At 42.1% G+C, this 16,656-nt stretch overlaps 1 protein-coding gene across 4 annotated transcripts in view; it reads right to left on the bottom strand.

Moving 5' to 3' along the window:
- Nucleotides 1-16,656, bottom strand: part of LOC117262063 (alpha-1,3-mannosyl-glycoprotein 4-beta-N-acetylglucosaminyltransferase C-like) — a 54,742-nt gene that overhangs the window by 16,771 nt on the left and 21,315 nt on the right. For 2 of the 4 annotated variants that reach the window (XM_033634705.2, XM_033634706.2), the window contains exon 3: nucleotides 14,727-14,805. The exons of the other annotated variants lie outside the window; for them this stretch is intronic. In XM_033634705.2, coding sequence (XP_033490596.2) covers nucleotides 14,727-14,754 — 28 coding nt within the window. In that variant the 5' untranslated portion in view covers nucleotides 14,755-14,805. The remainder of the gene's footprint in view (nucleotides 1-14,726; nucleotides 14,806-16,656) is intronic. 4 annotated transcript variants of the gene reach the window in all.

Genomic DNA, 16,656 nt, shown 5'->3' with positions numbered 1-16,656 from the left:
GTCTGCTATCAGTCATCTGATATTATCATTTCTTCTTTCTCCTAAATGTGAAAGCTGTATTCTGACAGTTTGAGGCATCTGTTGGTTCCCATTAATATAAAAATCAGTTGGCACATTCTTCAAACTCAAAACATCATCAGCCTTAAAGAATATTTCACTGCAGGACAGATGGTTTTTAATGAATCTGTTGTGTCTCCGCAGGACGAGGACACAGAAACTGGTGCAACATGAGGAGAAGAAACAGGGGAAGCAGACTGTGACATTCGTTTTTGTTTAAGAGAGAGAAAACCTACAACTACCAGAATGCACTGCTCCGCACTGGACCATTAAACGCTCCAGCTGGTGAGTTTTGCTGTTTTGACACAGGAAACAATATGGCCACCGGCTGGTAACAAACCATCTAATATTACAGTTAAAGAGTTAAAATATGTTTGTGAAGACATTTAAATCTTCCTGCAGACTGTGACATCTGATCACTCTGAGTTTAGTGCAGCTACACTACATGGATCTGATAAGCTCTGGAATGACATCAGGTTTGATGTCTGCAGACTGTACGATGACAGCGCCAACTGAATCACAGGCTACGACGTACGATGCAACAGCTTCATATACTGAGTGATGCTGCAGGGTTATTACTGCTCCAACTGTGAAGATTATAGAGGGGAACATTAATATCATTATTATTATCATTATTAATGCAATTAATAAAATGTCCATGAAATATTGTCAAATAGTCCAATTTGTTTTTTTATTTTTAATGTAAAAAAAAAAAAATAATTAAAATGTCTGAAAATTTTGGAATAAAGTCTCTGAAAGATTTTTGATAAAATGTCCGAAAAAAATGTTATCAAAATGTCTGGAAAAAAGTGAATAAAATGTAAAAAAAAAATTAAATGGCAAAAAAACCCCAAGTGCAATGGTAAAAAAAAATACTATTAAAATATCTGGAAAACTTATATTTGCATGTCTGAAGAATATTATTGAAATGTTCCAAAAATCTGTAATAAAATTTACTAAAAAATAATATTAAAATGTTATTAACTGTCTGGAAAAATTAAATAGAATGGCCAAAAAAATGTTGATAAAATATCCGAGAGGCGCTTCTATACTCTGCGTGTCCATGGTGGCGGCCACACGAAAACGAAGAGACAGCGGAAATTTGAGATGGCGCGTTTCACTTTTTGAGCTCAGAGATGAGCAGGACGATCTGGGTGCTGGTTACCATCATTCATTCGCACACACGGCTCTGATACAGAGCTGCTGAAAATCTGCAAAGTATCAGATTAAATAAGTCACGTTCTGTCATGAGGAAATACAGCGCAGACCGTTTTGCAAATCACTCATCACCTGATCACTCAGCAACAATGGGACAAAATTAAAGACAGACTGATGTTGGCTGTGACTTCACAGCTGTTGGTAGAGTTGTGTTATTTACTGGAAATGAATAGAAGTCAATGGTTTCCAGGAAGATAAAGAAAAACACAAAGAAACAAGAAACCTCTTCAGTGTTCAATCAATCACAGAGAACAGATGACTGATAGTGAGGGAGCTTTCAGCTATATACCAACAGTTTGATCCTTTAAAGAAGTTTTTCATCTCTCATTAACAGTGTTAACTCACAGTGACACAGAGCAGGCGTTGACTAACGAGACAAAGGAAATAGTTAATTGAAGTTTTCTCTGAGACAACAGTGATTTCTTTTGTAGCCGAGGGAAGACAAGGAATCACAGCGCGGGGCGACGCCAGACTTCTAACGTCTGATATGAGTGAAAAACAGTCGATCAAAACAAAACATGACGACTGACATGAAGCAGCGTTCAGCTGCAGATCTGATCTGTAGACGCGGAGAATGACTGAAACTGCAACACGTTCTTATTGACAAGTGTCAGGTTGTTGTTTTTTCCTGTGGTAAAGAAGCTCTGCAGGTTCAAGGTTGATCCTGTGAGATGCAGCAGAACAAAATGTACAAACAGCTTGTTTATTTCCCCTCCAGGTTTATGAGTGCTCACAGTCATAATCTGTTCCATCAGTGATTCATACCACTGATTCAATGAAGCTGTTTTTTTACATTTGCTCCTCTAAACACTAAAATGTGTCTGCTGGTGCAGGTAATGGGTCGGAAAGAGTGGGAACACTATTTATTTTGTTTTTGGAGGATTTATTCTCTCTGAGGTTTCTGTTCTCGTCTTTACATGTAGCTTCACTAATTCTGACTAACATGTTGTTTTCAGGCTAAAAATGAACCTGGTTATTTACAAGATTATTATTTTAGTGAAAAGTCGTGTTTGTGAGGAACTGATCAGACAGCTGGATCAGATTTGGATTATACTGTACGAGTCATGTGAGAGTTTGTAAACAGATGTCTGCTCAAAAAACTGAAGGGAACAGTAAACAGTCACAGTCTAACAGGAAGTCAATTAAACTCAGTCAGTCCAGTGATTGTGAATCAGTTTCAGCTGCTTTGATGCAAATCAAAGTGACAACAGGAACAATGGAGAGACAAACAAGAAATGATTTTACATGTGGTGTCCACAGACAGTTGCTCTCTCCTTATCCTTCCTGACTGATTCTTCTCTAGTTTGGTCTTCTGCTAGTGTCCTTGTCACTACTGGCAGCATGAGGTGGGACCTGCAGCCCAGTCAGGTTGATACCAGATACCAGGAGACCGGCCGTTACACGAGGAGAGCTAGACAGGGCCGTAGAAAGGCATCAACCCAGCAGCAGGACCAGTATCTGCTCCTTTGTGTGAGGAGGAACAGGAGGAGCACTGCCACAGCCCTACAAAATGACCTCCAGCAGGCTACTGGTGTGCATGTTTCTGACCACACTGTCAGAAACAGACTCCATGAGGGTGGCATGAGGGCCCCATGTCCTCTAGTGGGACCTGTGCTCACAGCCCTGCACCGTGCAGCTCCATCATTCACCAGAGAACACCAGGACTGGCAGGTCCACCACTGGTGCCCCGTTCTCTTCACAGATGAGAGCAGGTTCACACTGAGCACATGTGACAGGTGTGAAAGAGTCTGGAGACACTGTAGTGAACGTTATGCTGCCTGTGACCCGTTGTTACTTCATCATGTTCTTAACTAATTATCTGATGTGTGATTTAAGAGTTCCCTTGACTTTTTTGCACAGTGTGGTTTTTCTGTTGGTAAATGCGGACCGACCCCGTTTACTTCAGTTCATCAGAAACGTTTGCCTTTTCTTGGAGTCTTGGTTCACTGCACAGGCCTGAGAGAGAAACATAACCTCAACATGACAGGAAGTGAGTAACATGTTTGGTGGATGAAGTGAAGCTCTCAGTCTGTGAGGTGTTTGTTGGTGATTTCATTCAGCTCCTTGCCAGTAACATTATTGATCAAATCATCATAAAGATGAAATATTCATGGCTGGTCTGCAGAGTCTTTACACCAGAGATGTGAAGTTAGTGGAAGCAGAGGTTGTCAGCATTTGTTTGCACTGCCACAGGCTATAACTCATTATTTTTACATAATCATATTCAAAGAAATCATTTGATGCAACTTTGACTTGTTTTATAAATCACTAACAAACTGAAACAACATCCAAAAATCTGCTTCAAAACTTTGGAGACGAGTCGAGTCTCGACAGGAAGACAGAAAGTTTTAAAACAAATCAATTGCTCTCGTGAACAACACAACGCTGATCGCTATTAAAAACGCTCTGTGATATATTTACTCTGATCATTTATCAGCCAGAACAACACTGCTGACAATTTATTAAATCTAAATGAGGCAGAGAAGAAACTCTGCCCTGGTTTCAGTCAGAGCAGAAATCTGTCTGTCACAGTATGAGACAATAGAGTTTGGGTTTTAACACGTTTTCAGATCCTTTACTAAGAAAGTCCTGATACCATCCATCCATCATCCATCCATCCATCCATCCATCCATCCATCCATCCATCCATCATCCATCCATCATCCACCCATCCATCCATCATCCACCCATCCATCCATCATCCATCCATCATCCACCATCCATCCATCCATCCATCCATCCATCATCCATCCATCCATCCATCATCCACCCATCCATCCATCATCCACCCATCCATCCATCATCCATCCATCATCCACCATCCATCCATCCATCCATCCATCCATCCATCCATCATCCATCCATCATCCATCCATCCATCATCCATCATCCATCCATCATCCATCCATCCATCCATCCATCCATCCATCCATCCATCATCCATCCATCCATCATCCATCCATCCATCATCCATCCATCCATCCATCCATCCATCATCCATCCATCCATCCACCCATCCATCATCCATCATCCATCCATCATCCATCCATCATCCATCCATCCATCATCCATCCATCATCCACCATCCATCCATCCATCCATCCATCCATCCATCCATCATCTATCCATCCATCCATCATCTGCCCATCCACCATCCATCATCCATCCATCCATCCATCCATCCATCCATCATCCACCCATCCATCATCCATCCATCCATCCATCCATCATCCATCCATCCATCCATCATCCATCCATCCACCCATCCATCCATCCATCCATCATCCACCCATCATCCTTCCATCATCCATCATCCATCCATCCATCCATCCATCATCCATCCATCCATCCATCCATCCATCATCCATCCATCATCCATCCATCCATCCATCCATCCATCCATCCATCCACCCATCCATCCATCCATCCATCATCCATCCATCCATCCATCCATCCATCCATCATCCATCGCCCATCCATCCATCCATCCATCCATCCATCATCCATCCATCCATCCATACATCCAGCTCCTCCTGGAGGACCCCGAGGTGTTCCCAGACTAGGTGAGATCTATAATCTCTCCAGTGTGTTCTGGGTCTGCCCTGAGTCCTCCTACCAGCTGGACCAGGAGGATCCTGATCAGATGTTGAACCACCTCAACGGACCCCTTTCAATACAAAGGAGCAGCAGCTCTGTCCGGGGGGAGTCCTAATACCAGACTGTGAAAATACTTCACTGCAGGTAAAAGTTCTGCATTAAAACCTGACTGCAGTAAATAAACATGATCAACATCATGACCTTAAAGAATCAAAAGTAAAAGTTCTTATCGCAGTAAAGCTTCAGTGTGTTACTGTACCAGAAGTCAAGAACAGCCGTGGTCGCAGTTGTTTTTTTGATGCTGCTATTTTGAGATCAGGAGTAAATGATTTCATTTTCTCGAGATAACAAAGTTTGTTTTCTTGTGATAATAATGTGATAATTTATGTAAATGCTCAAAGAAACCAAAGGCTGATTTCTCAACATGACAAATCATTAATCACAACAACACATCTTTTGTTTTTATTTAGCCCTGTGATTTGTATGGATATAGTACTGTCTTTTATTTATGATGGTGTTATTGAATTAAAAAAATATCTAGGAGTTTTGTTTATGAATTAGTGACAGAGCCTGAGAGCTGACTGAAAGAAGACGAGAAATGTTTTATTTTCAGTCTGTTATTTTATAATAAAAAGTAAAATGGAACATTTTCTTGCCTATCTGTCTGTCTGGCTGACAGTTCTTCTGAGAAATACATACATACATTTTCCGTGACCACTGTTCCTGTTGGGGGTGGAGCCTATGCCAGCTTCCATTGGGTGAGAGGCAGGGTTCACCCTGGACAGGTCACAAGACTATCACAGGGCTGACACATAGAGACAGACAACCATTCACACTCACATTCACACCTACGGACAATTTAGAGTCACCAGTTAACCTGCATGAGTTTGGACTGTGGGAGGAGCACACTCCACACAGAGGAGCTCCCCCACCCTGGGGTTTGAACCAGGAACACTCTGGCTTTCAGGCAACAATGCTAAGCTAATGCTGCACCACTGCACCACCGTGCCGCCCAGCTTCAATGTAGTGAAACTCCTAAACTGCACAGACCATCAAACACCGACAGCGACCTGCTCCAAACATCATCTTCACCTCCCGGTGCAGAAAACACAAAACATCCTAAAAGACTGATTCCATCCAGCTCATCTGTTTCCCTCCAAAAAAAACTGCAGGTCCATCAACGCACCACAAGATTCCCCAAAGCCACGTCACACTGAACTCTGAACTGAAGCCAACTCACTAAAACACAGCACGGGTCTTTTTTCTTAAATGCAATAAATTACTTTACGTGTAATAATGTGCATGGGCACTTTTTTTAATCCCATTTTAATTCAACGCGTTGGTAATGAGTGTTTGAAGTGTATGTACAACTGTGTAGAATGTGAGAGGAATGGAGGCATTTCTATGTTTCTTTCTTTCTTTCTTTCTTTCTTTTTGTCACTCTATTTTTGTCACACACAAAGTGAAACAGTTGAGTTGTTGAATCTGAACTTGGTGTTACAAACACTCTGTAAGGATCTGAACGATGCAGGAAGTTTGACGTTCACAGAATTGGACTTCATGTGTCACTCTGTGTGTTGGAGGGAAACAGCCTGTCTGATTATTATGGGCTGTTCAGGACGGGTGGTCAGCAGCGATGACTAACTCACTCAGCCTTTCTTTCTCCAGGTTGATGTGGCGTCAGTCTGACTGAACGCTGGGGAACTGACAGATTTGGGATGAGAGGTGGTGCACAGGAGGAGGTGTTATGTTTGGTAAAGGGGGTCATTTAGAGCAACATGGTCACCTTGGTAACCGTAACAGCCTTTGATAACTAATAATGTTTTCTCCCCGTATTGATGGGAGCAGCTCGAGCTGACCGGCGACCAGAGTTAGGTGTTTTCCTCACAGGCAGGTGAGAACAGAGACAGAAACAGAGCTGTTCCTCTCGGCTGTTTCTCACACAGGTTTCAGCTCCATTAAGTTTTAGTGGTGCTGGCTTCTCTTGGCGAGCGCTGATAGACACTAAAAGGTTGTTTATATGTTGGAGACACGCGCATGTGAGTGGAAGAAGCACTTAGAGCCTTTACTTAAAGGAAGGAAGTCCTGGATCTGTTTTCCAATGTCAGAAATAAAAGCACTCACACTGGCAGGTGTTAGATCACTGACATGAACATCAGCAAAGAAATACTGAAAATATCCCAAACTGCAATGAATGAGGAAATAAAATCTACAATATTGGAGGCATGAGGGTGAAACATGTATGTACAGTTGTGGAGATTTCAATTCTTCCAGAACGCAACAAAGATAAAAAGGAAATGATTAAGGACAGAAGGGAGTAAATAAAATAAGAAGGAAACAAGTCAGGACAGAAAAGAGGGAAGAACAGAACCAATTTATAACAAATATTTTTAGGGATTTTCTGTTCATCTCAAGGCACTATCAGCAGGGGCAAAAATCCCATTTCATAGTTGGGGGGGGGACAATAAACAGTAAAATTTCAGAGAATAATTCCAGGGGGGGACAAGGAAAAAAAGTTGTAGCCTGTCTTTTATACAGCATCTTTTACCGCAATTTGACGCTTTAGTCTTCTCTCTGTCTCTCCAACAGGCAGAGTGAATGTCTATACTCATGAGAAATGGCTTAACAACTAAACATTTCCTGCAATTAAACTGGTAAAGTGGTTTATAAACAGTGTGCTGTGAGATCTGCCGCTGCGCACCTCACAACCGTGCGTAATAGTCGCACGTAATGACCGCTCCTCGTCTGCACGTCTTTGATGTTTGTCTCATTGACAGGAGGAGAGCCTACAGACAAGTACCCATACGAGCCGCTTCGCCACAACCGTGCGTAATAGTGGCGCGTAATGACCGCTCCTCGTCAGTTAGACTGCATGTCATTCATGTTTGTCTCACTGACAGGTGGAGAGCCCACAGACAGGTACCCATTGCTCCGCCACTGACTGCTCTTGTCCTGTCCTCTCTGACTATCACTAAACTCTGAGCTTAATCATTAGCTTTTAGCTTAGCAGCACTTGTAATTGAGTAGGCTTTTGAACAATGCAGGAGAAATGTTGCAGACAGTTTATATTATCAGCCTGGGCCTGGGGCTTGTTGTAACAGTAAATGGGATGTGTTGTAACTTGTGTAAGTTAAACTGTGTCTGTGTGAGTGAACATCTTGCGATGCGCAATGTGGACAGCGGTTCCAGCCACACGCTGCTGCTGCTGCCAAGCGGCCCCGCCCGTTGGAAAGAGTGTGGGATATACCACTACTAGGAATGGGAGGGGGGGACTAAATCTTTTAAGATTTAAATAGCACATTATTGCGCGATTATAATGAGCACCGCTTACATTGTGCTTTTAATAAATACTACTGCATTGTTCAAAAATTATTAATTGTGTCTCAAATGATTCTAAGGGGGGGTACAGCTTTACTGAAGGGGGAGTCATGTCCCCCCTGTCCCCCCACGGGATTTCCGCCCCTGACTATCAGTTACAGCTATCAGATAAAGATCGAGGAGTAAATGTTAAAATTCTTCTGAAATGCTAAAGTGAAGCACTGATCCTTTAAACTGCACTGAAGAAGTAAAACTGTACAGTGAGTCTGAGCAGGTAAATCCTGAATAAGATTCACGTCTCCTACGATTGGCCCCGACTCTTTTAGCTGTTGTATGTAAGAGTCTTTGTGTCGGGCTCAGGGGCCGCAGGGTTTATCAGTTTGGATCCAGCGCTGCGCGAAGAGTCCTACATCTGAGAAAACAAGGAGGACGACGCCTTGAGAAGCACGAGGTCAAACTTCAGATTCAAAGGAGACTTTCAGTCTTACAATGTTTTTGATTCCACAGGTAGTTTTTCAACTCCTCTGATTGTTTCACTTGTCCAAGTAGGGATGCACGATATTGGATTTTTTGCAGATATCTGATATGTAACAACTCATTTGACCAATAACCGATACCGATATCAATATATCCACTTTTTCCAACCTAATTTCAGTGATCAAGTCTCTTCTGTAGATGAATTAACATCATATCATACATACAGACTCTTATGGTGACGGCCCACCAGCAGATGGAGACATGAAACATTGTTCAGTGTCTGTATGTTATGTACGTATGTAATATTCAGTCATCGTGCTAATAAGAAAAAGCACGTTGGCTGATTCTGACAGTTCCTTTTAAAGCCGTTATCGGCCGATACAGATGACGTGTTGATTTTATCGTACATCTTCACGGTACAATAACCATCTCAGAAAACATTGCAGCTTTACGGTATCACAGTATTACAGAATATATTCTATTGTCAATCAGACAGAACTTTAAAGTCATGAAAACAGAAGAGTTACTGTTGGTTTGAACAACATGTTATTCGTACATTACTCTAGTTTTCAATATTGTAGATGAACAAACGTACACGGTATGATGACGTCAACTTTTATATCACAGCACACCTTGAAACCAATATATCGCTGCATCCCTACTGAATATACCTGTATTCACCCTCTGCGCTCTCGGCTTCTCTGCAGCCGGAGGAAAAACTGTAACGGCACTGTAGTGGCACTTCTTATCTTTATAGACAGCTTCACTGGAATTGCAATGCATGGCAACCATGACGCTGCTGGGTGCCTTTAAACAATGGCAACCGGCCGCGTATCAAGCCAACGTAAAACAACGCCACTATTCAACAACTTCAGAGTGAGACAGGGTTTGCGATATCAACACCTAATGGTGGTCGTGTGGCGTTATTCAAAGTAGCAACTCACAGAGCAAGAGGAGAGGCAGAAGATCAGAAACAATTCAACAAATCAAAGTTCCAAAAAATACTTTCACATGGTTTTTGAAGTTTGGGTTGAAAATGCTGACTATAAAGGAAATTGAATTTTTAATGAGAAATCCAGGAGGCCAGGAGAGGTAGAGTAGAGATATGTGGACACATGAGAGTGGCGTGTTGAGACCATGACGGACAGTGAATGAGCACTACAGTATTCTGGGTTAGTTTGTGTGTGTTACCCTGGGTGATCTGGATCAATGCAGCAGACTGAGCTCGTCTAGTTTCCAGTAAGTCCTGCATCCTTCAGTCTGATAGATACAGTCTGTTATGAGCTGGTACATTCATGAGGCTCAGCAGATATTAACTCTCACCTCAGCAGCACCTACCTGTGCTGTCACACTGTATCTGAGATTTACACCAACAACCTTCTATATTCACGACCTAATTCTGTGAACACAAATCCCTGCATTTTCCTCCCTCTGCCAAAGGACTGACACGCTGCTGATCTACCTGGGTGGAAATGTGTTTGTGAGGCCAGTTATGGAAGCACTCTGACTCATTAATCATTCATCGGGCAGAGGAGCGTCTGCTGAGAGCTGCTTCTTGGCATTTAGACGGCAGGGAGACTACAGTAAACACATTTTCTGAGTGCTGCTCTGTGGTCCACATATAATCAATTCTCCTCTTATTGCCTTTCACTTGCTGTGGGGCAACAGGGCGAAGGGATATGATATCACCTAGGAGTTGCCAATAATAAAATTCTATCAGCGAGAAAGCACCAGGGGGGTTAGTGGGAAGTGTCAGCCCGGCCTGAACCACATTTTCAATAACAAACAGCCTCCTGTGAGAAGTCAACAATGCCCCAAGGTGAGACGCGTGCTATTTGTCACTCTGGACACATGACAATGTGCCTTGGATAAATGCAAAATATGCGCTCTGCGCCCGCAGGGAGGGGGGGGGGGCTGAGATTTCACATCTGAAATGAAACTGGCTGAGAGGGAAATACACAAGTCATTAAGTATTCTCAAAGCCCATCACTTCCTGTGAGCTTTGCAGGAGCAGGGGAGTGGAGGGAATCCACAGCCAGCACAGAGCAGTGAGAAAGGGTGCAATCTCAGTGCCGTGAGTTTGGAAGGTGCCTGTGTGGGAAACTGAGCGCTTTAACTGTAGAGATGAGATGGAGTATGGGGGGAGAGAGAGGGGGATGTTGGTCTCCATGGCGACAAGTGTGTAATGGAAACATCAGTGGCAGCGTGGCATTGAGACGCCCAGAATCTCTGAGACTCTGTAACGATACTGCTCGCTGTAAAATCATCCCACAGTTCAGCTCTGCAGAGAGGAGGAGGAGGAGGAGGAGGAGGAGGAAGGAGAGGTGTCACAAAGCTCTGAAGCTCACTCAGTTGCTAAAATTCTCCCAATGCTTTTTTTTTTTTTTTTTCCCATGAGACGATGATCCAGAGATGTGATAATTACGGACGCAGAGTGGATTCACACCACAGCTGACGACGTGTCCCAATTCAGACTCTATCTCCACTTCTGAGGGTGTCAGAGGAAGATTTGAGACGGCATGTGAACAGCATGACGACACAGATGACAGTTACATGTTCGGATGAAGACCATTTTACAAGTCTGGTCAAAACAAAATCTTCTATTGATGTATGCGTTTAATATGCAGAGAAATTAAATCTCTACAGGAAGAAACAGTCCTGTGTGTATACAATCTGTCCCACCGTCAGCTGACATCTGAAGGTGGGACCGATCGTACACACAGGGCCTAATTTAATGATATGTCCGTGGGTTCAGATTTTTTGAAGCAGGTTGTACGGAGTCGTTACCCACAGTCAGTGTGTTACAGTCAGCAGATGTCAGTCGGCAGCCCTCAGTTTGGAGAAGCAGGCTGGAGTCTGACACGGCAGCTCAGCAGTGTCCTGCTGTGGATGGGGGCAGCACCAAAACATATTTTAGATATGTAAAAAAAAAAAAAAATCAATATCAGTAAAGTGTACATGATATTGTGAGTATTTGTGCTTAACCTTTCTGTCAGAGAGCCTGCTCTGACAGGGAAGACATTAACGGCTTCAGTTGCCCATCTATGCTCTTGTCACGGGCCTAAATACAGACAGTGCTCTGGGGCCAGGAGGTGGGGGGCCATAGAGACAGTGGGCCCTCCAACAGTGTGTCGGGAGGAGAACGGGCCCTTATGGATGATTGTGAACTTGGAAATCTGCCCATGGTTTAATCACAGCTGCAGGTCGGGTCGCAGGACTTTTATTAACGGATGCAGCTTTGACTTCGACATAATGACGGGTAACAGGTCAGTTCTGTGCAGGACTCTGTTGTCTTCTGTCTTACAGAGTCGACTGTTTCCTTCCAGCACTCCAGCAAAAGGATAAACTGACTGCAGCTGTGACGACTCTCCTGACTCTGACTCTCCTGATTCTGACTCTCCTGACTCTGAATCTCCTGACTCTGACTCTCCTGATTCTCCTGACTCTGACTCCCTGACTCTCCTGACTCTGACTCTCCTGACCCTGACTCTGACTCTCCTGATTCTCCTGACTCTGACTCTCCTGACTGTGACTCTCCTGATTCTGACTCTGACTCTCCTGACTCTGACTCCCTGACTCTCCTGAGTCTGACCCTCCTGACTCTGACTCTCCTGACTCTGACTCTCCTGATTCTGACTCTCCTGACTCTGACTCTCCTGATTCTCCTGACTCTGACTCCCTGACTCTGACTCTCCTGACCCTGACTCCCTGACTCTGACTCTCCTGATTCTCCTGACTGTGACTCTCCTGATTCTGACTCTGACTCTCCTGACTCTGACTCCCTGATTCTGACTCACCTGACTCTGACTCCCTGACTCTGACTCTCTGATTCTCCTGACTCTGACTCTCCTGATTCTGACTCTGACTCCCTGACTGACTCTCCTGACTCTCTGACTCTCCTGACTCTGACTCTCCTGACTCTCTGACTCTCCTGACTCTGACTCTCCTGATTCTGACTCTGACTCTCCTGACTCTGACTCTGCTGACTCTGACTCTCCTGACTCTGACTCCCTGACTCTCCTGACTCTGACTCTCCTGACTCTGACCCTCCTGACTCTGACTCTCCTGACTCTGACTCTCCTGATTCTCCTGACTCTGACTCTCCTGATTCTGACTCTGACTCTCCTGACTGACTCTCCTGACTCTCTGACTCTCCTGACTCTGACTCTCCTGATTCTGACTCTGACTCTCCTGACTCTGACTCTGCTGACTCTGACTCTCCTGACTCTGACTCCCTGACTCTCCTAACTCTGACTCTCCTGACTCTGACTCTGACCCTCCTGACTCTTAACTCTGACTCTCTTGACTCTGACTCTGACTCTGACTCTGACACATCTGGTCCTCAGTGTTCATAAAGCACTGTTCAGTATTTTGGAGTGTAATAAAATGTAAAGCTGTGAATGAATGTTTCAGACTCTCATGGTGCTTTAAACTCACATATCGTGCTCTTCAGAGAGCATGTTTGTCTCACTCGCTCATTATTCATCCATCTTCCACTTGACATGCAGTCATAATTTTGGTTATCACCAACTTGGGTGTAAATTTGGCAGCAGTGGAAGCGTGGAGGCTTTTCTTACCCTCTGAACGCATCCTGACATCGCTGTCGGCTCATATTGATATCAGATATTTATTACATCCAAGCAGAGACGTGAACAGTGATCCAAAAAATCAGATAGGAGTCAGGAAATTTGGAGCCAAGCCCGAAAGCTTGTGTTGTGAATGTAGCCCGAGAGAGCAGAGCAACAAAATCCTCATTACTCAGGTGCCTGCCAAGAGAGCAGCAGAGAAGCTGCTACTATAAGATGAACATAATAGGATGCTAATAAATCCTCTGGAGATCACCGCCAGTTCAAAATGATGTTTCCCAGAATGCTCATCAATCAGGCTGACTCGCTCTTGGAAGGCGTTCTGTTTCAGCTCAGCGTCTCTTCGTCTCGTGTACAACCCACACTCCTGTTTTTCCTCTAATATCTCAGTTTGATGTAAATAACCGTCAGCTGATGACAATCTTTTACCGCTTCACTGTTACTCAAACTGGCAGCGCTTCTCTCCTCCGACTCATCGCTGTCTGTTTGCTCCTGTCGTGTCCTGTTTTGTTTTGTTGTGCCTCAGAGGTTCAGGTTTGTGTGTTCGCTGCTATTCAGCTCTAATTCAGTTTGATGCAGTTTGGAGCCAGAACAGCTCCATGGTTCTGCATCACACTTTCAGTCTGATCGATCAGTCCATCACTTTCAGACTGAAATCAGCTGTTACAGGTATCGACATGAAACTTTGTACAGACATTCATTTTCCCTATAGGATGAACCCTAAGGATGTCGGTGATCCGCTGCAGCCCGACCTCACCCAAAAAGACGTCTGTGCAACTTTTTACAACTCCTATTTATGTTTATTGCAAAGACTGAAATCTTATCGGACATAGCCACTGTGACATCACCGACTGGTTTGTGGACTCGTGTTTTGAAGCCTCAAGTTCAGCATCTTGGTGTTTTGGAACCAAAAGTGACCATATTTGGGCGAGGGGGTGGAGCTGTGGAGGAACAAGGGGCGGAGCTCACTGAAAAGCCAAGGACACTATCAGCAGACAGCCTGTCTCTCAAAGAGGCCCCGCCCCCTTAATGATGTGTAACTTAATAAGACTTAATAAAATGTAAACAGGTGAGTTATATATGTCAACTCTTTATGTTAAGCCGACAGACACGTGCCAACACACACGTGGTTAGGTTTAGCCAACACACACGTGGTTAGGTTTAGCCAACACACACACGTGGTTACGTTTAGCCAACACACATGTGGTTACATTTAGGTGACACACACACACGTGGTTGGGTTTAGGAAAAAAGAACAGGGTTTGGCTATACAATCTTACAGGAAGTCAACACCGCTCTCTCAAGTGAAAGTCGGTGGTTTTCAGCCATGGAGGCTGATGCTTAGTAATACAACATGATTCTAACAAGATGGCGTACCCATCCTAAAGCTGTCGTGACATCGACTTCACATTCTCTTTTGTGTATGAAAGTTAATTCTTCACTGCAGATAATCTGAAGTTACTTTTCACTTACTGGCTTTGTCTGGAGCTTTCAAACACATCTTGCTGTCCTCCTCAGCAGACGGGGTTTTCTCAGTCAGTCAGATGAAGCCCTGAAAAAAGAGGACCTTGAGTCAACGTTTCCTGAGGTCAAGAGTTTAATGCTCAGTCTAACAGATCCGTGACACAAGGAAGTTTTACATTTGTGAAAATGTCACATGGAGCTGTTTCACTTTACTTTATATTTACAATAGTATCACACTCTGCCCTTTGTCACATGTCTGCAATTAATTGATCATAATCTTTGAGGTGGTGTTTAATTATCTAATAGTCTGCACCGACCTGTTCAGAGGAACATTTAATATGTACACTGTATTTCATTATCTGTGAGTTAATAGATAATATTTATTTCATTATCTGTGAGTTAATAGATTATATTTATTCCATTATCTGTGAGTTAATAGATTGTATTTATTTCATTATCTGTGAGTTAATAGATTGTATTTATTACATTATCTGTGAGTTAATAGATAATATTTATTTCACTATCTGTGAGTTAATAGATTATATTTATTCCATTATCTGTGAGTTAATAGATTGTATTTATTTCATTATCTGTGAGTTAATAGATTGTATTTATTACATTATCTGTGAGTTAATAGATTATATTTATTACATTATCTGTGAGTTAATAGATAATATTTATTTCATTATCTTTGAGTTAATAGATTATATTTATTCCATTATCTGTGAGTTAATAGATTATATTTATTTCATTATCTGTGAGTTAATAGATAATATTTATTTCATTATCTTTGAGTTAATAGATTATATTTATTCCAGTATCTGTGAGTTAATAGATAATATTTATTCCATTATCTGTGAGTTAATAGATAATATTTACTTCATTATCTGTGAGTTAATAGATAATATTTATTTCATTATCTGCGAATTAATAGATTGTATTTATTTCATTATCTGTGAGTTAATAGATTATATTTATTCCATTATCTGTGAGTTAATAGATAATATTTATTCCGTTATCTGTGAGTTAATAGATTATATTTACTTCATTATCTGAGTTAATAGATAATATTTATTCCATTATCTGTGATTATATTTATTTAAATATCTGCGAGTTAATAGATAATCTTTATTTCATTATCTGTGAGTTAATAGATTGTATTTATTTCATTATCTGTGAGTTAATAGATAATATTCATTCCATTACCTGTGAGTTAATAGATAATATTTATTCCATTGCCTGTGAGTTAATAGATAATATTTATTTCATTATCTGTGAGTTAATAGATTATATTCATTTCATTATCTGTGAGTTAATAGATTATATTTATTTCATTATCTGTGAGTTAATAGATAATATTAATCCATTATCTGTGAGTTAATGGATAATGTTTATTTCATTATCTCTGAGTTAATATATAATATATAATATTTATTTCATTATCTCTGAGTTAATAGATAATATTAACCCATTATCTGTGATTTAATAGCTAAAAATTTATTTCATTATCTCTGAGTTGATAGATTATATTTATTTCATTATCTCTGAGTTGAAAGATTACCAGCTGTTGTGAGACTTCCTGCTCCAGAAAACAAAGTGTAAGTGATGTCATTAAATAATTTCATCTTCAAACTGCGTTTATTTTCTGGCTGAGATTTTGTTTTTCTTCTTGTTTCCAGAGGATCAGCTGAGGACAGAGCTCAGTCTCACAGTTTGGATGTGGATATGCTAGAAGAAAACAGTTGATTTTGTTTGTTGAGTTTTCTCTTGGCTGACAGCAGCAGCAGCAGCAGATCTCTCTGTGACTGTTTCTCTGCAGTGAGAAGCTGTACTGATGAGGAGAGAATGTGGAGGGACCTTCACACCAACCTCAGCTTCCTCAATTAAGATTTTTAAGACATCTGAAGTCATTCTCATTTATAATCTGAGAGGCGCATGG

Source organism: Epinephelus lanceolatus, chromosome 5, assembly GCF_041903045.1.
Source record: "Epinephelus lanceolatus isolate andai-2023 chromosome 5, ASM4190304v1, whole genome shotgun sequence".
NCBI lineage: Eukaryota > Metazoa > Chordata > Actinopteri > Perciformes > Serranidae > Epinephelus > Epinephelus lanceolatus.
This window is presented reverse-complemented; position numbering and strand designations above follow the sequence as displayed.